At 41.1% G+C, this 23,984-nt stretch overlaps 1 protein-coding gene across 5 annotated transcripts in view; it reads left to right on the forward strand.

The window, feature by feature from the left end:
• HERC2 (HECT and RLD domain containing E3 ubiquitin protein ligase 2) overlaps positions 1-23,984 on the forward strand; it is a 278,650-nt gene that overhangs the window by 149,680 nt on the left and 104,986 nt on the right. For all 5 annotated transcript variants that reach the window (XM_036876980.2, XM_036876984.2, XM_036876983.2 and 2 more), the window contains 9 exons: positions 225-368; positions 8,276-8,418; positions 11,501-11,768; positions 11,912-12,048; positions 12,553-12,651; positions 14,254-14,422; positions 14,524-14,649; positions 16,170-16,278; positions 16,397-16,536. In XM_036876980.2, coding sequence (XP_036732875.2) covers positions 225-368; positions 8,276-8,418; positions 11,501-11,768; positions 11,912-12,048; positions 12,553-12,651; positions 14,254-14,422; positions 14,524-14,649; positions 16,170-16,278; positions 16,397-16,536 — 1,335 coding nt within the window. The remainder of the gene's footprint in view (positions 1-224; positions 369-8,275; positions 8,419-11,500; positions 11,769-11,911; positions 12,049-12,552; positions 12,652-14,253; positions 14,423-14,523; positions 14,650-16,169; positions 16,279-16,396; positions 16,537-23,984) is intronic.

Raw genomic sequence — 23,984 nt, forward strand, 5'->3', positions numbered from 1 at the left:
GTGCATGGAAACCACAGCATGTCCAGAATTCAGCTAGCTTTGTCCCTTAGCCAGCATTTCCCATCATGGCTTGTCAGCTGATTCTTACCAGACAGGGCATTGTTTGTGCCATGAGGCAGCAGTGGAACTACGGTGCAGGGAGCAGCCTTCTCCAGGGCCGCATAGCTGTGAGGGGCAGAGCCTGAGCAGGGTGTCTGTGCCTGCTGAGTCCTTTCCTCCCACAGGACAAGTGGACCTGGATCTGCTGAGGTGCCAGCAGCTGAAGCTGTACATCCTGAAGGCGGGCCGTGCCCTGCTTTCCCACCAGGACCAGCTCAGGCAGATCTTATCCCAGCCAGCTGTTCAGGAGGCCATAGCTGCTCATGCAGGTATCTCTTTAAGGAAGTTCTTACAGCTCTGTAAGAAAGGCAGATATTCGAATAGGAAACAGGCAAAGGCATGAACAAGCAGGCCATAGAGGGGAAATAGAGATGGCTTCTAAATGTGCAAGGGAGACGTGCACCCTGGCCAGTAATGAGCAAATTGCCAAGGGTGCTGTCTTTGTCTTAATGGCACAGAGACTGAGGGGACTGGTAGGGAGGTAGGGAGCACAGTCCTCTCCTGCCTCGCTTGATAAAGTGGGGCCCAAGGACTGACAGCATTGAACATGCCATAAATGCAAACTCTCAGGCTGCACTGCAGATGTAGGGGGTCAGAGTCCACATTTTAACAAGACCCTAAGGTGGTTCATTTCCAAGAAAGCAACACTACTTCAACACATTGCTAGTGGGAATTTAAAGTGGTACAACCATGTAATGGGCATTTGAGGAAAGGCAAGACTTTAGAGTGCATGCACACATGTACCTGTCCCTGTCTGTCTCTGTACATGCACTGACCAGCAAGTCATCCTGTGGGAATTTATCACACAAAAAGGCATGAAGATAAATGTTTACAGATGCCTATTGTGGCTTCTTTGTTGGTATTGTTTTATGTTGAAAACTGGAAACACCTAAATGCCCATTATTAGGTGGTGTGTCCATCCAGTGGAATACTGTGGTGCCATTCACAATGATGAAACCTATGTTTGTTGTCATGGAAACATGAAAATGAAAAAGGCACATTGCTATGTATATCTGTTTGTAGATATGACATAGATTCATCTGTTTACTAAAATAGTGACAGTGGAATTTCAGCTGACTTTATTTTCTTCATTCTTTTTTATATTACTTCGGTTTTCTAGAATGAGCTATCTCTGAGTAGAAAAAAACAAAAGCCATGAAATATTTTGTGATCAATCTACTATTGAAAGATTCCAGGGGATAAGGTAGTCCTTATTTATGATCCTTACTCTCTGAGGTCAGGGTGGGGAGAGAAAGCACATATGGCTCTGTGTGAGGGACGGGCCAGTGTGGTGTGAACACCGCTCTCAGTAGGAGTACCTGGTGCACTGGGGCTGAGAGTTGGGGAGGCAGCCTTTGAAGGGTGTGGCAGACTGTAGGTGCGGGATAATAAGGACTTCCTGGGTTTGTGGAAAAGGCATTTGAGCACAGGGGGAAGCAGTGAGTGTTTGGGAAAGTGTTGAGGCACTTTGCTTTGCAATAAGCTCTGGGTTCACTGGTGAATATGGACTGAAGCTGGAGGGCGGTAGAAGTCATGTGATACAGCACCTTAAATCCCAGGGAGGAACTTAAGGCCGACCTGGAAAGCAGTGGCAGGGACCCACGTGATAGGGATTGCTATTCGGGATGACAGGTCTGCTGGTGAGGTACAAAGAGGGAGATCATGGAGATGGGAGAACTGTTTTTGTGTCAAGTGATATGGTGTCTTCCTGGGGAAGGCATGAAAAATAGAAGGTTCCAGTAGACATGGGCTGGGTAGTTTTTTATAAGATATATGGAAAAGCAGGGGGAGGAGCCAAGACAGCGGTGTGAGTAGGGCAGCGGAAATCTGCTCCCAAAACCATATATATTTTTGAAAATACAACAAATACAACTATTCCTAAAAGAGAGACCAGAGATACAGCACAACAGCCAAGCTACATTTACGTCTGCGAGAACTCAGCACCTCACGAAGGGCGTAAGATACAAGCCGCGGCCTGGTGGGACCCGAGCGCCCCTCACCACAGCTCCCGGTGGGAGGAGAGGAGATGGAGTGGGGAGGGAGAGGGAGCCCAGGACTGCTAAACACCCAGCCCTAGCTATCTGCACCGGGAGCACAGACACAGTGCATGGGGTGCTGGGTACTAGGAATATGGAACAGTAAAACCTGCGAGCGGGTTCCGACAGCCGGCGCCCATGGGACAAATGAAAAGCGAGTGCTTTTGAGAGTCTTAGAAGGACAGGGGCCTCACAGCTGGACGGAAGCATCCCGGCACACTCAGCTCAGCAGCTGGGAATCCCGGGGAACTATGGGCGCCCTAACCCTCTGGGATGCAGCGCAGCTCTGAGGCCCCTCATGGCGATAAACAGCCTCGTGCCCGTTCCCCCTCTGGTGTGACCCCGCCATAGCAGGGGAGCAGCCTGAGAGCGGCCGCACCCACAGCAACCTCCCAGAGCCTCCTTCACAGCTGCCTGGGCCCGACTCAGAGACCCCGTCTGCGTGCAGCTGCCCAGCAAAAGCCGCTAGGGGTCGCCGTTCCCACAGGAGAGGAAGGCGACCAGCAAGCAAGAAGGGCCTTTGTTCTCCCACCTGACACATGTGCGAACTGCCCACGACTACCTCTATCACCATGAAAAGGCAGAAGAATATGACCTACACAAGAATAACCCAGACAACCCCCGAGAAGGAGCCTGGGGAGATAGATTTAACCAATCTTCCTGAAAAAGAATTCAAAATAAAGGTCATAACCATGCTGATGGAGCTACAGAGAAATATGCAAGAGCTAATGGATAAAGCTGGGAGGGAGAATACAGAAACAAAACAGTCTCTGGAAGGACTTAAAAGCAGAATGGATGAGGTGCAAGAGGCCAATAATGGAATAGAAACCACAGAACAGGAATGCATAGAAGCTAACGCAGAGAGAGATAAAAGGATCTCCAGGAATGAAAGAAAACTAAGAGAAATGTGTGACCAATCCAAACGGAAGAATATCCGCATTATAGGGGTACAAGAAGAAGAAGAGAGAGAAAAAGGGATAGAAATTGTATTTGGAGAATAATTGCTGAAAACTTCCCCAAACTGGGGGAGGAAATAGTCTCTCAGACCACAGAAGCCCACAGAACTCCCAACAGAAGGGACCCAAGGCAGACAACACCAAGACACATAATAATTAAAGTGCCAAAGATCAAGGACAAGGACAGAGTATTAAAGGCAGCCTGAGAGAGAAGAAAGGTCACCTACAAAGGAAAACCCATCAGGCTATCATCAGACTTCTCAACAGAAACCTTACAGGCCAGAAGAGAATGGCATGATATATTTAATGCAATGAAACAGAAGGGCCTTGAACCAAGGATACTTTATCCAGCGTGATTAGCATCTAAATATGAAGAAGGGATTAAACAATTCCCAGACAAGCAAAAGTTAAGGGAATTTGCCTCCCACAAACCACCTCTACAGGGTATTTTAGAGGGACTGCTTTAGATGGGGGCACTCCTAAGACTAAACAGGTGTCACCAGAGAAAATAAAATCACAGCAAAGAAAGCAGACCAACCAAATACTAACTAAAGGCAAAAAATAAAATCAACTACCCACAAAAGCAGTCAAAGGAAACACAAAAGAGAACAGAATAAAACACCAAAATATAAAGAAAGTAGGAGGAGGAATAAGAAAGGAGAGAAATAAAAGAATCACCAGACTGTGTTTATAATAGTTCAATAAGTGAGTTCAGTTAGACAGTTAGATGGTAAAGAAGCTACCCTTGAACCTTTGGTAACTACAAATCTAAAGCCTGTAATGGCAATAAGTACATATCTTTCAATAATCACCTTAAATGTAAATGGACTGAATGCACCAATCAAAAGACACAGAGTAACAGAATGGATAAAAAAGCAAGACCCAGCTATATACTGCTTACAGGAGACGCACCTCAAACCCAAAGACATACACAAACTTAAAGTCAAGGGATGGAAAAAGGTATTTCATGCAAACAATAGGGAGTAAAAAGCAGGTGTTGCAGTACTAATATCAGACAAAATAGATTTCAAAACAAAGAAAGTAAAAAAAGATAAAGAAGGACATTACATAATGATAAAGGGGTCAGCCCAACAAGAGGATATAACCATTATTAATATATATGCACCCAACACAGGAGCACCAGCATATGTGAATCAAATACTAACTGAACTAAAGGGGGAAATAGAATGCAATGCATTCATTTTAGGAAACTTCAACACGCCAATCACTCCAAAGGACAGATCCACCAGACAGAAAATAAGTAAGGACACAGAGACACTGACCAACACACTAGAACAGATGGACCTAATAGGCATCTACAGAACTCTACACCCAAAAGCAGCAGGATACACATTCTTCTCAAGTGCACATGGAACATTCTCCAGAATAGACCACATACTAGGTCACAAAAAGAGCCTCAGTAAATTAAAAAAGATTGAAATTCTACCAACCAACTTCTCAGACTACAAAGGGAAAAAACTAGAAATAAATTATACAAAGAAAGCAAAAAGGCTCACAAACACATGGTGACTTAACAACATGCTGGTAAATTATCAATGGATCACCGAAGAAATTCAAGTACAGATCAAGCAATATATGGAGACAAATGACAACAACAACACAAAGCCCCAACTTCTGTGGGACGCAGTGAAAGCAGTCTTAAGAGGAAAGTATATAGCAATCCAGGCATATTTAAGGAAGGAAGAACAAACCCAAATGAATAGTCCAATGTCACAATTATCAATATTGGAAAAAGACGAACACATGAGGCCTAAAGTCAGCAGAAGGAGGGACATAATAAAGGTCAGAGAAGAAATAAATAAAATTGAGAAGAATAAAACAATAAAAAAAATCAGTGAAACCAAGAGCTGGTTCTTTGAGAAAATAAACAAAATAGATAAGCCCCTAGCCAGACTTATTAAGAAGAGAAAAAGAGAATCAACCCACATCAACAGAATCAGAAACGAGAAAGGAAAATTCACGACAGACCCACAGAAATACAAACAATAATTAGAGAATACTATGAAAACCTGTATGCTAACAAGCTGGAAAACCTAGAAGAAATGGGCGACTTCCTAGAAAAATACAATCTTCCAAGACTGACCAAGGGAGAAAAAGAAAATCTAAACAGACCAATTACCAGCAATGAAATTGAAGTGGTAATCAAAAAACTACCCAAGAGCAAAACCCCCGGAGCCAGATAGATTTACCTCAGAATTTTATCAGACGTACAGAGAAGACATAATACCCATTCTCCTTAAAGTTTTCCAAAAAATAAAAGAGGAGGGAATACTCCCAGACTCATTCTATGAAGCCAGAGTCACCCTAATTCCAAAACTATCAAAGACCCCACCAAAAAAGAAAATTACAGACCAATATCCCTGATGAACGTAGATGCAAAATTACTCAACAAAATATTAGCAAACCGAATTCAAAAATACATCAAAAGGATCATACACCATGACCAAGTGGGATTCATCTCAGGGATGCAAGGATGGTAGAACATTTGAAAATCCATCAACATCTTCCAGCATATCAACAGAAAGAAGGACAAAAGCCACTTGATCATCTCCACAGACTCTGAAAAAGCATTCGACAAAATACAACATCCATTCATGATAAAAACTCTCAACAAAATGGGTATATAAGGGCAACTACCTCAACATAATAAAGGCCATGTATGATAAACCCACAGCTAACATACTGAACAGAGAGAAGCTGGGAGCTTTTCCTCTGAGATCAGGAACAAGACAGGGATGCCCACTCTCCCCACTGTTATTTAACATAGTACTGGAGGTCCTAGCCACAGCAATTAGACAAAACAAAGAAATACAAGGAGTCCAGATTGGTGAAGAAGAAGTTAAACTGTCACTATTTGCAGATGGCATGATATTGTACATAAAAAGCCCTAAAGACTCCACTCCAAAACTATTAGAACTAATATCAGAATTCAGCAAAGTTGCAGGATACAAAATTAACACACTGAAAATCTGTGGCTTTCCTATACACTAACAATGAACTAACAGAAAGAGAAATCAGGAAAACAATTCCATTCACAATTGTATCAAAAAGAATAAAATACCTAGGAATAAACCTAACCAAAGAAGTGAAAGACCTATACCCTGAAAACTACAAGATACTCTTAAGAGAAATTAAAGAGGACACTAACAAATGGAAACTCATCCCATGCTCTTGGCTAGGAATAATTAATATTGTCAAAATGGCCATCTTGCCTAAAGCAATCTACAGATTCAATGCAGTCCCTATCAAAATACCAACAGCATTCTTCAACAAAGTGGAACAAATAGTTCTAAAATTCATATAGAACCACCAAAGACCCCCGAATAGCCAAAGCACTCCTGAGAAGGAAGAATAAAGTGGGAGGTATCTCGCTCCCCAGCTTCAAGCTCTACTACAAAGCCACGGTAATCAAGACTATTTGGTACTGGCACAAGAACAGACCCATAGACCAATGGAACAGAGTAGTGAGCCCAGCTATAAACCCAACCATATATGGCCAATTAATGTACAATAAAGGAGCCATGGACATACAATGGGAAAATGACAGCCTCTTCAGCAGTTGGTATTGGCAAAACTGGACAGCTACATGTAAGAGAATGAAACTGGATCACTGTCTAACCCCATACACAAAAGTAAATTCGAAATGGATCAAAGACCTGAATGTAAGTAATGAAACTGTAAAACTCATAGAAAAAAACATAGGCAAAAATCTCTTGGACATAAACATGAGAGACTTCTTGATGAACATATCTCCCTGGGCAAGGGAAACAAAAGCAAAAATGAACAAGTGGGACTACATCAAGTTGAAAAGCTTCTGTAAAGCAAAGGACACCATCAATAGAACAAAAAGGCATCCTACAGTATGGGAGAATATATTCATAAATGACAGATCCGATAAAGGGTTGACATCCAGAATATATAAAGAGTTCATGCACCTCAGCAAATGAAAAGTAAATAATCTAATTAAAAAATGGGCAGAGGAGCTGAACAGACAGTTCTCCAAAGAAGAAATTCAGATGGCCAGCAGATACATGGAAAAGCAGTGAAAAGTCATAGGTGGCTGGTGTTTCAAGCTTGAGCTATAAGAAGGACTGTGAGGAGTACCTTTGGCAAAAAGAAAGTCTAGTGGAGTGTGGGGTGTTTTTGTTTTGTTACTTAGTCTTAAGAGGGTATTATGAATTTAGTTTAAATGATCTGAGTATGAGGTAAATCTAATGGAAGTCCAGATTCATTGTGTATCAGATAGTAGGGACCTTTAAGACAATACTCCATAATAATAGAAGATTAGGGACCCAGAGTCCAGGGAATTGGCTTGGCTGTTTTGGTCACTCAAGAAGTAGCTGTGGCCTCACTGAATTGGGGTCACCATCCATGCCAGGGCAAAATGGGGGCTCTGGATGGAGCAGGGCTTGACAAACTACCACAGTTGCCTGTTTTTATAGTTTGTGGGTACACAGCCACACTGCTTGCTGACACGTTCTCTCAGGCCACTTTGTCCTTCAGTGGCAGGACAGAGGAGCTGTGACAGGATGTGGGCTGGTCAGCCTGAGCTGGTTATTCTCTAGCCCTTGAAGAAAAAGATGGTGTAGCCCCTGGTCTAGAGGACTGGTTGAAGGTACCACCAAACCAGACGAGCAAACTCAAATGCCGCATGGGCTCAGGCAGTGGGTATCAGTGGGCTTGGGGTACGCAGGAAGTGCTCAGTGCCTCACCTAAGTTGTGCGGGTTAGAAGAGACCAAAAAAAAAAGGACATCATCCTGACCATGTGACACATTTGGAACTGGTGTCAGTTTGTGGTCTGAACAAGAGTTGGTAGGAAAATGTAGGGCTAGAAAGGAACTTGGGTGTCCAGTGAAGGGGTTTTGAAGCATTGAATATGCACCTAGAGAGAGAGTGTGTAAGAACTGGACCAAGGGCAGAATTCTGGAAGTAGCTCTTGTTGGCTCGAAAGAGAGAGGTGAACTAATGAAGGACAGAGACCAAAAAGCAGGGAGAAGATAATTCTTTAGGGGTTGGTTTTGAGTCTGAGCCTTGAAGATTTCGATTGTTTGTTGCTTGATGACGTAGAAATCATATCCAGTTCAACCTACTCAGTGCATTACCTTTAATAGTAAGGAAATGTTGTGGTTGAAACTGTCATGCATGTTTTTTTTTTAATTCAGATGATGGAGCAGCTGCATCTCCTGACCTTGGGGACATGTCTCCTGAAGGGCCACAGCCACCAATGATCCTCTTGCAGCAGTTACTCGCCTCAGCCACCCAGCCATCTCCAGTGAAGGCCATATTTGACAAACAGGAGCTGGAGGTACAGTTATCAGCCTTGGAAATTTTGATAGAGAACATTGAATTGTGAACAACTTTTTTTTCTAGGTGGTAGTTTCTTAAGGCTTTATTCTGAATTTTAAATGACATGCCAAAATAATTCATATGACTAGACTTTAGCCACACTTATTCATGGAGCATGATAATACGAGGTAGAAAATGAATGAGTTGCAGCTTAATCTTATTTTGAATTTGTGTGAATTACTTGAAAAATTAATTAGATTCAATGTGGGACAGATGCTCAATTATTCACAGAGGGATCTTTTTCCAGGAAATACTGTTAATGAAGGAGCCCCATTAGACTTAGGAATATTGCGTTTGCTTGTGTGAATCCCTCTCGCCAAAGCCCTTTTGGGCTATACACTGTTGAGCCAGACTCCCAGCCCTCCACCCTGTCTCTAAGCACATGAGCTGCAGCCCATAGCATGGGGTCTGGGGCTAGGGACACATTCCCACAGAAGGGCTGACATGAGGGAAGGGGACCCTTGTGGTCCACAACTTGGAAGGTTAGATATTTTTCAAATTCTTTTAGCTATGTAGTACCTAAAAATTTCTGGATAAAGTATCAAAGACAAAAGCAAAACCTTGGGTGCTGAGTTTGTCAGGTAGAAAGTACCCTCATAAAAATCCCCAGAGACAAAGATCCTGTGGGGACCTGGAATCCAGAGTGAGGCAGCAGCTGCTTCGAGCTGACGGGAGGGCTCCAGGCAGCCGCAGTGAGGGCGGCGAGGGCGGAAGTGCAGTGCGCCTCCGAGCCGGCCCGAACGCAAACTACTTGTCACGTCCAAAAGTCTCCAAAATGAGAGCTCAGTCACCTGTAGGGATAAAAAGAGGACACTGAGCAGATTAATAGTGAATTGGGCAGAGTGCAACTGGGACCTGTCATTGGAGGCACCTCGTGTTAGGAGGAAAGACATGGAAGTGGAACAAGGGGATGTAGAGTCACCTTTTGAGAATAGGTAAAGGCCGTTGCACCAGAGAGAGACCTACCATGTTCTGTTTCTTGAGTCTCATGGAAATTCAACTGGCATTCCTACTGTTCTTTATGAAATACCTGTGTTTTACCCCTGGCTGCATTTAATTTTCTGTTTTTCTGTGGTTTTCTGCAATTTGACTAAGATGTCCCTATGTGTGTATGTTTTTTCCCTATCCTCTTTGTGTATATTTAAGTTCTTGTATCTTTGGCTTGATTTTTTTTCCCCGACCAAATTTGGAGACTTGCTGACTATCATTTTTTCCTTTCCTGCTTTTTGTTCTTTTCTAAGTCTACTCATCTGTCTGGTTGTTAGGTTCTGTTAAGTTTTTAAGTCTTTGTCTCATGGTTAATTGTATTGCTCTGTTTTAAAGGTCAGGATGTTCCTCTCTGTTGGATCTAATCTGCTGTTAAGCCTTCCAAGAAATTATTTTGTATTTTCCGATCGCATATTTCCGTTCGGTTCTTATTCTATAGTATTATAGCTTTCCTCTCCAGCATATAGTTCTGATCTCTTCAGCCTTTGTATCTGTCTTCACTGTACCTTTAAAACATTTCTAACACCTTGGCCACCTGTTGCTCTGTTGTTATTAGCAGTTTTTTTCTCTTGATTATAGTGAATTTGGGGTTCTGCTTCTTTACATATCTGATAATTTTTATTGTATTCAGGAATTTTTGGATATTACATCGTATTGGCTGTGCCTTCTGTCTTCTTCTGCTGGAGGTGGTGGAATTTCATTCTCACAGTTGCTTTCAGCACCTGGCTTTCTCCTCGGTGCCCTGGAGCCTTAGTTCTGTACTTTCTTATGATGATTTATTTTTGTCCTGGTTTCTGGTCTCTAATTCTGCAGGATTTATAATCATTTCTGGGCTTTCACAGGAAGCCAGGTCCCTCTATCCCTCTACCTTATCTGGACTTGGACCTCCACCATCTCCTGAGCGCTGGGTGGCTGAAGAAGTCCCTCTGGTCTCACAGCAGTCCCTTCATGCTGGTTCTCCAGAGGCCCACGCATGCTTGGTTTTGGAATCAGCCAAAGATTTGAGGACAGTCTCTGTGCACATTTGTGGTTTCTCCCTTATCTATAACAGCTCTGGCAAGCCTGAACCCTGCCTCTCTCTTCCAGCAGTCCAGTAGCACTGCTGGCTGTTGGCGTCTGGCCACTGGCCTTCCCTTGTGGTCAGGGGTTGTACCTATTCCAGTTCTGAGTGCCTCGGCTGTTCTCCAGGGCCTTCAAACAGTTTTAAAAAATATTTCATACAGAGTTACTGTCAGCAGAGGCTTAGTCCAGTACAAACTAACTCCTCATTACCAGAGCCAGAGCTCTCAGCTCAGTCTGGTTCCAGATAGTAAACTATTAGGATGAAGCTGTCACTTTTGAGTTACTCACACTTCTCAACAAAACCCTAGGCTTTTTGACACTTCCTAATAAGCATTGGAAGGTTCAGTGGTGTCCCTGGTTTCTTCCTAATTCCTTTCTCAGTTTAAAAAAATAGCAAGTCTCAGGTTCTGTGAAAGAACTGGAGATGAGGAGCAGAGTTCCAGGGAGACCAGGGAAGGGGGCATGTGCTTGGAGGTGGGGCGTTCCCACCTGCAGACCTCAGGGAAGTGTTATGTTCATTGGTCCACTGTTGTTTCCCAATATCCTTCATCTTCCTTATGTTTTTATACTGTGTTTAACCCTCAGAGTGGTCCATTTGTCCTTGAGTAGTTGACAGTTGCTGTGGTGGTCTGGGCTATCCCACAGGGAGGAGAGTGGGGACTGGCACTGGCCAGGGAACAGGGGGTTCTCTCCTCTGCCATAGGCCCTTGTGTACTGTGCTCACTTGCTCAGCTTGTTTCTGCTCAGTACTCTGGGTTGTTGTGATGTGTTAATTGGCTGATTTACTAGGCATGGTGTGTAAGCAGATTCTTAACCATCAGATCTTTGTATTACTATGAAATGTGTCTTTGTCAATTTTTAACATATTCTGTCCACTCTTGTAAAAATACACTGTAAGTCTGAGTTTTCTGTACTTCTGCACTGCAATTCATAGACATCTGTAATTTCCCTCGTCTTAGACTGCTTACGTCACCTGCCTCTCATTTGCGCAGGCTGCCGCGCTGGCCGTGTGTCAGTGTTTGGCAGTGGAGGCCACTCACCCATCAAGCCCGGTGTTTGAAGACTGCAGCTCCAGTGAGGCGACGACCCCCGTCCCTGTGCAGCACATCCGCCCCGTCAGAACGAAGAAGCGCAGGCAGTCCCCTGCTCCGGCACTGCCTATCGTGGTTCAGCTCATGGAAATGGGGTTCCCTAGAAGGAGCATAGAGTTTGCCCTGAAGTCACTCACTGGTTCCTCCGGGAATGCTGCGAGCTTGCCTGGTATTCCGTTTTCCTTGCGGGTGTCTCAGTTGACGTGTCCACCCATTTGTCGTAGGTTTACTTTGGAAATGTAGTGTCTGAGGCCCTGTGGCAGGCGGCTCTGTGAGTCCTCAAGGTGGGCATGCTGGTGTGCTTGCTTGCAGGTGTGGAAGCCTTGGTCGGGTGGCTGCTGGACCACGCTGATATGCAGGCCACGGGTCTCTCGGATGCAGACACAGGGTCCGAGGAGTGTTCGGATGAGGAGGTGGTGGAAGATGTGGACGATGCAGCCTACGCCATGGTCAGTGTCACCTGTGTGGCTGCCCCTTGCTCATGTCTACCTGTCCCTGTTCTGGGCTCCTCTGTAATGCACTGGGGCATTTTGAACACTGTCCATTTTGGACAGTGTTTTATCTCTGTGGTTCTATGTGGCACATAGCTAACATTAGTGCTGACTGGGCTTTCTGTGCCTTTACTACTTTTAGCATCAAAACATCCTTACACCAACATCTAATCATGTTGAGTGGTCATTAGAAGGTTTACTCAAAAATCATGTTTTATATGATAAATTGACTTCTGATTTGAGTAAATCATTTTGAGGGATTAATATGGAAATGCTTCAGAAATTTGATGTACTTTTAGCTTTTGAAATCATTCTGCTTACTGTGCTATTGGTTTATCTTTTTAAAGTGAAATATTTTATAGGGAAAATACAATACAGTGTTTCATACTTTATTGTAGATTCCACACACTTTCTTGTTAAGTAGGTTTATCTGTTCACTGTTTAAATATTTATCTTTTGTAGTCTACGGGTGCTGTTGTAACGGAAAGTCAGACTTACAAAAAACGTGCTGATTTCTTGAGTAATGATGATTATGCTGTGTATGTGAGAGAGAATATTCAGGTGAGTAATTGTTTTAGGCTGGAGGCTTGCACTGTGCTTGGGTTTTCAACTGTTTGAGCATCTCAGAAAGTCAAAGGCATGGAGAGGGAGGGAATAGCACACAGCAAGGAGGCCGCTGTGGCTGCATCAGAGGACAGTGGGGGAAAAGATAATCACAGGGGCCAAAGCCAGAGAGCAAGAGGTGGCTTGTCCATCCCAGTATGGCACAGAGGCATGTGCTTCTTGGTTATTTCCATTTTGGATACAGTTGTATCTATTTTTGCTTTCTATTTTCAGCACCTTTTTAGAAACATCATTGTTGGTATATAGTATCATATTGGTCTCATGTGTCCTCCATAGTGATTTGACATCACAACATAACGTGGTAGTGCAGTGGGCATCTGTCTTGTCGTCTTGTTTTTCTTTTTCTCACTGCCGTCTAATTTTTAAAATCTAATCATGCTTTTTATGTAGTCCTTTATCCACCTTAAATCCTTCTTTGTTTCAATTGTTTTGTTCTTGTCATTGTATTTCAGAGAAAATTCTGGAAAAAATGTCATTTCACCTATGAAAATGTCACTATGTATCCCTAGTAGATAAAGGATTTGTTTTCAACATAATATGACTTTAGTTTCCTAACATGATCTAAGAAAATAAACAATAATTTCTTAATAATACTTTATATCCAATGCTCAGATTTTTCCAATTTTTTCCAAATGGCTTTTTAAAGCAGTAATATTTTTGAATTTGGATACAAAGAAGATGATAAGTCTTACATTGGGGTGATATGTGTCTGGAGTGTCTTTTAACCTACACAGTTTCCTCTCCTTTTTTTCCTTTTCATGCTGTTTATTTGTGGTTGAAACTAGTTATTTTCATGCCATTGCATGTGCCTGAAGGTGCATGTGTTCAGCCCTCCTCTGTGTCTCTGTGAGGCTGGAGTGAGGGCTGTCGGGGCGACCAGGCCCAGAGTGCAGTGTGTGGCCCAGCATGCAGATGTGGCTGGGCTGAGCCCTGTCAGCCTGCCTCATCTCTCAGGAAGCTCTCTCAGTTGTTCACCTCAGTGCTTCAGGAGCCATAAATGTCATCCTCTGGACCTATCATGAGGGCTTGCACAACTGTGATTTTCTTTGTCTTCCCTTAACAAATTTATTAGCTGGGGTTCTGTTCTTTGAAGAAAACTTTATCAACTCTGGTCACTCTTTATAACACAGTTTCTATGTACAGAGTAAATGCTTGTTTTGTTTTTTGTTTCTTGTTATATTATTTTCAGAATAGTGAACTGCCCTGGTACTTACAAAGGTGACCAGAAACCTTTGTTTTGCTTATTATGATGATGATGAATTTATTGGCTGTTATGGGTTTGATGTGTTTAGCCATTATGCCTCTTGATCAGGATGTTATTTTAGGTGAACAAGTTGACTGAGGTTCATCTTATATATTTCCTTCCTCAGACATCAAAACAGCCAGTTTTCTTGAGAGTTCTGGTTCTATTTAGTGTAAAATGATCCTGAGACTGCAGTCTGGGTGCTAGAGGGAATCATTGGAGTAGAATAATGATACTTAAAATTGTTCATTTCATCTCTGTACTAGACTGGATTTTTAATTTGACTTTAACTTCAGGTTGGAATGATGGTTAGATGCTGTCGAACATATGAAGAAGTGTGTGAAGGAGATATGGGTAAAGTAATCAAATTGGATAGAGATGGCTTACACGACCTCAACGTGCAGTGTGATTGGCAGCAGAAAGGAGGCACTTACTGGGTTAGGTATATTCATGTGGAACTAATAGGTGAGCATGTTCTTCAGTAAGTTACCTTGCTTTTTTTGGACTATACACAGAATTCCCAGAAACGCATGCTGATTTAGTTCATTTATTATTGGGATCTCTAGGCTATCCTCCACCAAGTTCTCCTTCACACATCAAGATTGGTGATAAAGTTCGCGTCAAAGCCTCAGTCACCACACCAAAGTACAAGTGGGGATCTGTGACTCATCAAAGTGTGGGGGTTGTGAAAGGTAATATTATCTAGGCAGTAAAACTCCTAATGGTAGCTTTTTATCAGGTAATACAAGCACATCATTTATTTATTTTTCCAGTCAAAGGCAAGAAAAACAAGTATGAGAAAAGCCTTATGATGTTTAAATAGTGTTCTTCCACAAGTCAGTGCCCGATAGACCGGGACTCGTCTGTAGCTGAGCAGTCAGGCTGACTAACTCATTGCCACTCTGGGTGTGCACCCTGGAGAACAGGATGTCCCCATAGGTGAGAGCAGCAAAGGGCTAATGGGGTTTATGTGGAATATTTTGGGGAGGGTTCAAGCAAGCAAGGCAATTCAAAGAATGGGTATTTTAATAAATGTTATCTAGAAGGCGGGAGGAATGGAGCCAGCATGGAGTTAACGATTGTCATGGGAACTGTGTATATATTATCTAGGATAAGGGGGCATCTGGTTATGTTTGTAGTTTGGATTAGATTTGATTGAAGAGTGGTTTTGTTTTTGTCTTCAATTCATTACAGTCATAGGTTGGTCTTACCTGATATTTGTGTTCTATAAACTTGTTCTGTCAGTCATTCTGCCAAATGGCCTGTATGTGAGTGGCTGACTCCCTTGGTCATGGACTGTTCTTATCTCTCTTTTTTTAATGCTGTATAAAAATTGGGGACTAAATTTAAGAAATGGAAATATACAAATATTGGGAGTTAGGAACTGGAAACATAAAATCCCTCCTAGTTTATATTTAACTTGATATTGCTGAGATTTCAAATCAGACATGTGGGATACTTTGTATCCATTTTAACAGTTGCATGAGAAATAATTAAATATGCATATAGTTTTATTTTATCTTTAAACTCTGTGTGTGTCATAAAGAGGTCCTGTTTTGTTTTGTTTGAGCCTTGTAGAAAACTCTAACTGTCAAACAGCTTAGATTGGAAATGGCCACAATGGTGGGGCTTTCCCAGCAGGTAGGGGTATTAGAGTTTCTGAGGTTACGTAAGAAGGGATGGCTTATTTAACATTTTACTGTAGTTTAAAAGCTTTAAAAATCAAAACAAAGAAAAATTTTAAAAAGAACTTCATTTGAAAGTTAGGTTTTGAATAGCAAGCAGAACACTCACAAAAGGGCAAGAAGCCCTTTAACATTACTGTGATTTTTATTCCCTAAGGTACTGAATGGAGCTTTTGACCTGTATAATATAAAGAAACCTTATTTTGGAAAATCTCAGACATACCTAAAAGTAGAGGATAAGCATAATGAGCCTCCGTGTACCTGCCACCTGGCTTCAGTAATTGTCGGCCTCTGGCCTAAGCTGTTCATCCGTGACCCGCCCCCTCAGTTATCTCGAGCTCAGCCGCTAATGGGCACTGTGTGTGATTCCATCCACAGGTGACTTAGTGCATCTCTCCAAAAGAGAAGTACTCTTTGTAAGACACACATAAGTATGATATAGTATTACATGGCTAGGTATAGTTCTTATTTTAATTTTAGGTTTTCATTGGTGGCAAAGATGTTTCAGGCAGTTTCTGTTCTCCCAGCTTTCAGTGCCAATGGAAAAGACGTCATCGTTGATTTCCCTCAGCAGTCTCACTGGACTGGCCTGCTATCGGAAATGGAGTTGGTGCCTAGTGTTCATCCTGGGGTCACGTGAGTTTTTATTTTTATATTGCCAGATTTGTTTGGGAGGAATGGCTTTCTTTGGTATTAAGTTTAATAAACAATTTCATCTTTCTCTTTATCAACTCAATGACTATTTTAAAAATAGGTGTGATGGCTGTCAGATGTTTCCTATCAATGGACCTAGATTCAAATGCAGAAACTGTGATGACTTTGATTTTTGTGAAATGTGTTTCAAGACCAGAAAACACAACACCAGGCATACATTTGGCAGAATAAATGAACCAGGTACGGTAGGGTGGCTGCAGTCTTCATCATAATATCATTAATGAAATAATTATTGTGGACACAAATGTCCTTAATCTTGCTCTTTAAAGTTCATATTATATGGTGAGCACTGCACAGTGTGCACAGCAAAACAAGAAAGGGGGTTCTGCCCACATGATGGCTTGCTCTCTCCCCTCTCAAGCAGTGAGGGGCTCCAAGACCTAGACTAGCATGGCTTGTGTGCTTGTATTTCCATTAAAGAACATTAAAAGTATCTCAGACTCGTGAGAGTTTCATCGCATGGGGCATGGAATTGGATAGATGAAGAGTGAGCCTTTTTATTTGTATGTCTTTTTTAGTGGCAGAATTTATACAAAAACTTGGTATTTTAATCATTTTAATAGTGTACAATTCAGGTACTGTTGCACAACTATCACTACTGTCTCTTTCTAAAACTTTTTTGACACTCGCAACAGAAACTCTGTACACATTAAACAGTAATTCCCGCTTCTGTCCTCTCCCAGCCTGTGGCATCCTCTGATCTGCTTTCTGTCTCTGTGAATTTGATGACTGGGTACTTCATGTAGTAAGTGGAACCACACAAATTTTGGGGTTTTGTGTCTGGTTTATTTCACTTAACATTGTGTTTCCAGAGTTTATCCATGTTGTAGCATGTATCAGAACTTCATTTCTTTTTATGGCTGAGGTTCACAAAAGTAGACTACATTTGTTTATCCATGCATCCATTAGTGGACATTGGGGTTGTTTCTACCTTTCAGCAGTTGTGAATAAAGTTGCTGTGAACATTGTTGTACAGATCTGTCTGTGAGTTCCTGTTTTAAAAACCAAGAGTGAAATTGCAAGATCATACAGTGGTTCTTTGTTTAATTTTTGGAGAAACCACTCAGATGTTTTCCTCAGTGGCTGCACCATTTCATGTTCCCAGGACCAGGGTTCGAGGATTCCAGTTTCCAGTGTCCGCACCAACAGCTGCAATTTTTTTCCTCTTTTTTTTTTTTTTTTTTTGTACAGCCATCCTGATGGGTGAGAAGTAGTATCTCCTTGTGATTTTCAGTTGAGTTTCCCTAATTACAGGTGACATTGAGCTTCTTTTCATGTGCTTTTTGGCCATTTGTGTATCTTTTTTAGGGATGTGTTTTTAAGTTATTTGCCCATTTTTAAACATTTGATGTTCAGTTATAGGAGTTTTTTATGTATTCTGGACATTAAACCCTCATAAGATACATGACTTGCAAATATATATATATTTATGGGCAGAGGATATGAAGATTAATTATTTTAAATATATATATATATATTTTTTTTTTGAGGGCATCTCTCATATTTATTGATCATATGGTTGTTAACAACAATAAAATTCTGTACAGGGGACTCAATGCACAATCATTAATCAACCCCAAGCCTAATTCTCAATAGTCTCCCATCTTCTGAAGCATAACGAACAAGTTCTTACATAGTGAGTAAGTTCTTACATGGTGAACAGTGCAAGGGCAGTCATCACAGAAACTTTCGGTTTTGATCACGCATCATGAACTATAAACAATCAAGTCATATATGATTACTCGATTGATTTTTATACTTGATTTATATGTGAATCCCACATTTCTCCCTTATTATTATTATTATTTTTTAAAATAAAATGCTGAAGTTGTAGGTAGATGCAAGATAAAGGTAGAAAACATAGTTTAGTGCTGTAAGAGGGCAAATGTAGATGATCAGGTGTGTGCCTGTAGACTAAGTATTAATCCAAGCTAGACAAGGGCAACAAAACACCCACGGATGCAGAAGATTTCCCTCAAAACGGGGGGTGAGGTTCTAAGCCTCACCTCTGTTGATCCCCAATTCCTCACCTGATGGCCCCCCTGCGACTGTGCCTGTCTTAGGTTGTTCCTCCCTTGAGGAATCTTACCCATCTCTGGCTAACCAGTCATCTTCCGGGGCCATACAGGGAAATGTTAAGTTGGTAAGTGAGAGAGAAGCCTTATTGTTTGAAAAGGTTAGCTTTTTACTCCTTTGCATATTTATGCCCTGTGGCTTCTATGCCCAGCATTTGTCTTGAGGTATCTTTACCACTTGGAAGAATTATGATACTCGGTAGTATCAATATGAGGCACGAATTCTACTTAGGGGTTGTAATTATGAAGGAAGAAGAGAAGCTATAGAAGTAGCAGACGGAAGAAAACATGGGAAGATTATTTCTTTGACGTATCTTCTTGTAGAGTAACGTAAGCGTGTATAGGTTTTGAATTACTAATTAAATTGTGTGCACACATTAACATAATAGGAATACAGCTGCATAACCAAAGCAGACCTACAATTACCAGCCATATCCAGTGAAACCAAGAAAACCAGTTAGGCACCCTAGGTATTTGTGAAAACTTACCAGTGATATGATGGATATTGTCTAACTGAATTTGAATATTTCAAGAAAAATCATACAAATTAAAACAACACATTCCTGGGAACTGTTCACATCCCATATGTTCTTTTAACAGTAGATAGTCTGTAGTTGCAAGATTTTGGAGCCCTGCAACTTGCATATCTCCTAATTCTTGGTTGAGTTCCGACAGTATAGATCTAGTCAAATTTGTTGTTTTACTGTATGCACAGGCCAGCTTAGATATCTCCTTCATTCCAATGGCAAGTCCAGGAACCGGTGGGATGAATGCAGCTACAACTGCAACAGCACCAGGATCTTTATTGACGTTTTTTGATGATCATCTTCTGGAATGACTCTTCCAGAGAATGTTGATGTTGGAAGTTCTTCTTCATGTCGTATCTTAATTCGTTTTCTGGGTAGCCAGATTAGGATTTGATCCTCTGTATAAACACAAAGAAACCCTTTGCCCACACTTTGATATGCCCTTTATACTATTGTGAAGAACTTATTGGAGATCACCACACAGGAACTGCTTTTTTTTTTTTTTTAAGAGAAAGGAATATTATCAGAAAAATGTACTTCCATAGCTGATCTTCTGACACCCTTTAAATGACCAAAATCAGGGATATTTAAAGCATGCATTAATGGTGATTTGCAGTTTTATCCTATCAGGGAGTAATCCCTCTTTTCTTTCCTTTTTTTTTTTTTTTTGTTATGATTAATCTACAATTATATGAAGAACATTATGTTTACTAGGCTCTCCCCTATACTAGGTCCCCCCCACAAATCCCCTTACAGTCACTGTCCATCAGCATAGCAAAATGTTGTATGATCACTACTTGTCTTCTCTGTGTTGTACAGCCCTCCCCTTTCTCTCACCCCCCCCATTATGCATGCTAATCATAATACCCCCTTTCTTCTCCCCCCCCTTAACCTTCCCTACCCACCCATCCTCCCCAGTCCCTTCCCCTTTGGTACCTGTTAGTCCATTCTTGGGTTCTGTGATTCTGCTGCTGTTTTGTTCCTTCAGTTTTTCTTTTGTTCTTATACTCCACAGATGAGTGAAATCATTTGGTATTTGTCTCTCTCCGCTTGGCTTATTTCACTGAGCATAATACCCTCTAGCTCCATCCATGTTGTTACAAATGGTAGGATTTGTTTTTTTCTTATGGCTGAATAATGTTCCGTTGTGTATATGTACCCCATCTTCTTGATCCATTCATCTAGTGATGGACACCTAGGTTGCTTCCCGTTCTTGGCTATTGTAAATAGTGCTGCGATAAACATAGGGGTGCATCTGTCTTTTTCAAACTAGAGTGCTGCATTCTTAGGGTAAATTCCTAGGAGTGGAATTCCTGGGTCAAATGGTAAGTCTATTTTGAGCATGTTGAGGAACCTCCATACTGCTTTCCACAATGGTTGAACTAATTTACATTCCCACAAGGTGTGTAGGAGGGTTCCCCTTTCTCCACAACCTCACCAACATTTGTTGTTGTTTGTCTTTTGGATGGTAGCCATCCTTACTGGTGTGAAGTGATACCTCATTGTGGTTTTAATTTGCATTTCTCTGATAATTAGCGATGTGGATCATCTTTTCATGGGTCTGTTGGCCATCTGTATTGCTTTTTTGGAGAACTGTCTGTTCAGTTCCTCTGCCCATTTTTTAATTGGATTATTTGTTTTTTGTTTGTTGAGGTGGTTGAGCTCTTTATATATTTTGGATGTGAAGCCTTTATCGGATGTGTCATTTACAAATATATTCTCCCATACTGTAGGGTACCTTTTTGTTCTATTGATGGTGTCTTTTGCTGTCCAGAAGCTTTTCAGCTTAATGTAGTCCCACTTGTTCATTTTTGCTGTTGTTTTCCTCGCCCGGGGAGATATGTTCAAGAAGAGGTCACTCATGTTTATGTCTAAGAGGTTTTTGCCTATGTTTTTTTCTAAGAGTTTTATGGTTTCATAACTTACATTCAGGTCTTTGATCCATTTTGAATTTACTTTTGTGTATGGGGTTAGACAATGGTCCAGTTTCATTCTCTTACATGTAGCTGTCCAGTTTTGCCAGCACCATCTGTTGAAGAGACTGTCATTTCGCCATTGTATGTCCATGGCTCCTTTATCAAATATTAATTGACCATATATGTTTGGGTTAATGTCTGGAGTCTCTAATCTGTTCCACTGGTCTGTGGCTCTGTTCTTGTGTCTGTACGAAATTGTCTTGATTACAATAGCTTTGTAGTAGAGCTTGAAGTTGGGGAGTGAGATGCCCCTACTTTATTCTTCTTTCTCAGGATTGCTTTGGCTATTCGGGGTCTTTGGTGTTTCCATATGAATTTTTTAACAATTTGTTCCAGTTCGTTGAAGAATGTTGCTGGTAATTTGATAGGGATTGCATCAAATCTGTATATTGCTTCGAGCAGGATGGCCATTTTGACGATATTAAGTCTTCCTAGCCATGAGCATGGGATGAGTTTCCATTTGTTAGTGTCCCCTTTAATTTCTCTTAAGAGTGACTTGTAGTTTTCAGGGTATAGGTGTTCACTTCTTTGGTTAGGTTTATTCCTAGGTATTTTATTCTTTTTGATGCAATTGTGAATGGTGGTGTTTTCCTGATTTCTCTTTCTATTAGTTCATTGTTGGTGTATAGGAAAGCCACAGATTTCTGTGTGTTAATTTTGTATCCTGCAACTTTGCTGTATTCCGATATCAGTTCTAGTAGTTTTGGAGTGGAGTCTTTAGCGTTTTTTATGTACAATATCATGTCATCTGCAAATAGTGACAGTTTAACTTCTTTTTACCAGTCTAGATTTCTTGTATTTCTTTGTTTTGTCTCATTGCCGTGGCTAGCACCTCCAGTACTATGTTGAATAACAGTGGGGAGAGTGGGCATCCCTGTCTTGTTCCTGATCTCAGAGGAAAAGCTTTCAGCTTCTCACTGTTCAGTATAATGTTGGCTGTGGGTTTATCATATATGGCCTTTATTATGTTGAGGTACTTGCCCTCTATACCCATTTTGCTGAGAGTTTTTATCATGAATGGATGTTGAATTTTGTCAAATGCTTTTTCAGCATCTTTGGAGATGATCATGTGGATTTGTCTTTCTTTTTGTTGATGTGGTGGATGATGTTGATGGATATTCGAATGTTGTCTCATCCTTGCATCCCTGGGATGAATCCCACTTGGTCATTGTGTATGATCCTCTTGTTGTATTTTTGAATTCGGTTTGCTAATATTTTGTTGAGCATTTTTGCATCTATGTTCATCAGGGATATTGGTCTGTAATTTTCTTTTATGATGGGGTCTTTGCCTGGTTTTGGTATTAAAGTGGTGTTGGCTTCATAGAATGAGCTTGGTAGTATTCCCTCCTCTTCTATTTTTTGGAAAACTTTAAGGAGAATGGGTATTATGTCTTCTCTGTGTGTCTGATAAAATTCCGAGGTAAACCCGTCCAGCCTGGGGTTTTGCTCTTGGGTAGTTTTTTGATTACCTAAGTATATTTTTTGCAAAAATACATATATGTATTATTGATATACACTCTTATGAAGGTTTCACATGAATAAACAATGTGTTTACTACATTTACCCATATTATCAAGTCCCCACCCATACTCCAATGCAGTCGCTGTCCATCAATGCTGTAAGATGCCACAGATTCACTATTTGCCTTCTCTGTGCTACACTGTTCTCCCATAATCCTCCACACCATGTGTACTAAACATAATACCCCTCATTCCTCTTTTCTCTCCCTTCCTTCCCAACCTTCCACACCCCTCCCCTTTGGTAACCACTAGTTCCTTCTTGGAGTCTCTGAGTCTCCTGCCATTTTGTGCCTTCAGTTTTGCTTCGTTATTATGCTCCACAAATGAGGGAAATCATGTGGCATTTGTCTTTCTCCACCTGGCTTATTTCACTGAGCATAATATCCTCCAGCTCCATCCATGTTTTTGCAAACGGTAGGATTTGTTTCTTTCTTATGGATGAATAGTATTCCATTGTGTATATGTACCACATCTTCTTTATCCATTCATCTACTGATGGACACTTAGGTTGCTTCCATATCTTAGCTATTGTAAAAAGTGCTGCGATAAACATAGGGGTGCATATGTCTTTTTGAATCTGAGAAGTTGTATTCTTTGTGTGAACTCCAAAGAGTGGGATTCCCAGGTCAAATGCTATTTCTATTTTTAGGTTTTTGAGGAACCTCCATATTCCTTTCCACAATGGTTGAACTAGCTTACATTCCCACCAGCAGTGTAGGAGGGTTCCCCTTTCTCCACATCCTTGCCAGCATTTGTTGTTCATAGTCTTTTCGATGCTGGCCATCCTTACTGGTGTGAGGTTATATCTCATTGTGGTTTTAATTTGCATTTCCCTGATGATTTGTGATGTGGAGCATCTTTCATGTGTCTGTTAGCCATCTGAATTTCTTCTTTGGAGAACTATCTTTTCATATCCTCTGCCCATTTGTTAATCGGGTTATTTGCTTTTTGGGTGTTGAGGCGTGTAAGTTCTTTATATATTTTGGATGTTAACCCCTTCACGGATACGTCATTTAGAAATATAGTCCCATACTGTAGGATGACTTTTTGTTCTGTTGATGGTGTTCTTTTCTGTACAGAAACTTTTTAGTTTAATGTAGTCCCATTAGTTCATTTTTGCTTTTGTTTCCCTCTTGAGGAGGTCTGTTCAGGAAGAAGTTGCTTACGCTTACATTGAGGAGATTTTTGCCTATGTTTTCCTCTAAGAGTTTTTTTTTTTTTTTAGATAATTATTTTTTATTGAAGGGTAGTTGACGCACAGTATTACATTACATTAGTTTCAAGTGTACAACACAGTGATAAAACATTTATACACATAATTCTAGGTTCCAGCTATCACCCTACCAAGCTGTTACAATTTCTTGACTATATTCCTTATGCTATACATTACATCCCGGTTACTTATTTATTTTACCATTGGAAGTCTGTCCTTTTTTTTTTTTTTTTTTTTTTGTGAGGGCATCTCTCATATTTATTGATCAAATGGTTGTTAATGACAATAAAATTCTGTATAGGGGAGTCAATGCTCAA

Source organism: Manis pentadactyla, chromosome 18 (genome assembly GCF_030020395.1).
Source record: "Manis pentadactyla isolate mManPen7 chromosome 18, mManPen7.hap1, whole genome shotgun sequence".
In the NCBI taxonomy this organism is placed as follows: domain Eukaryota; kingdom Metazoa; phylum Chordata; class Mammalia; order Pholidota; family Manidae; genus Manis; species Manis pentadactyla.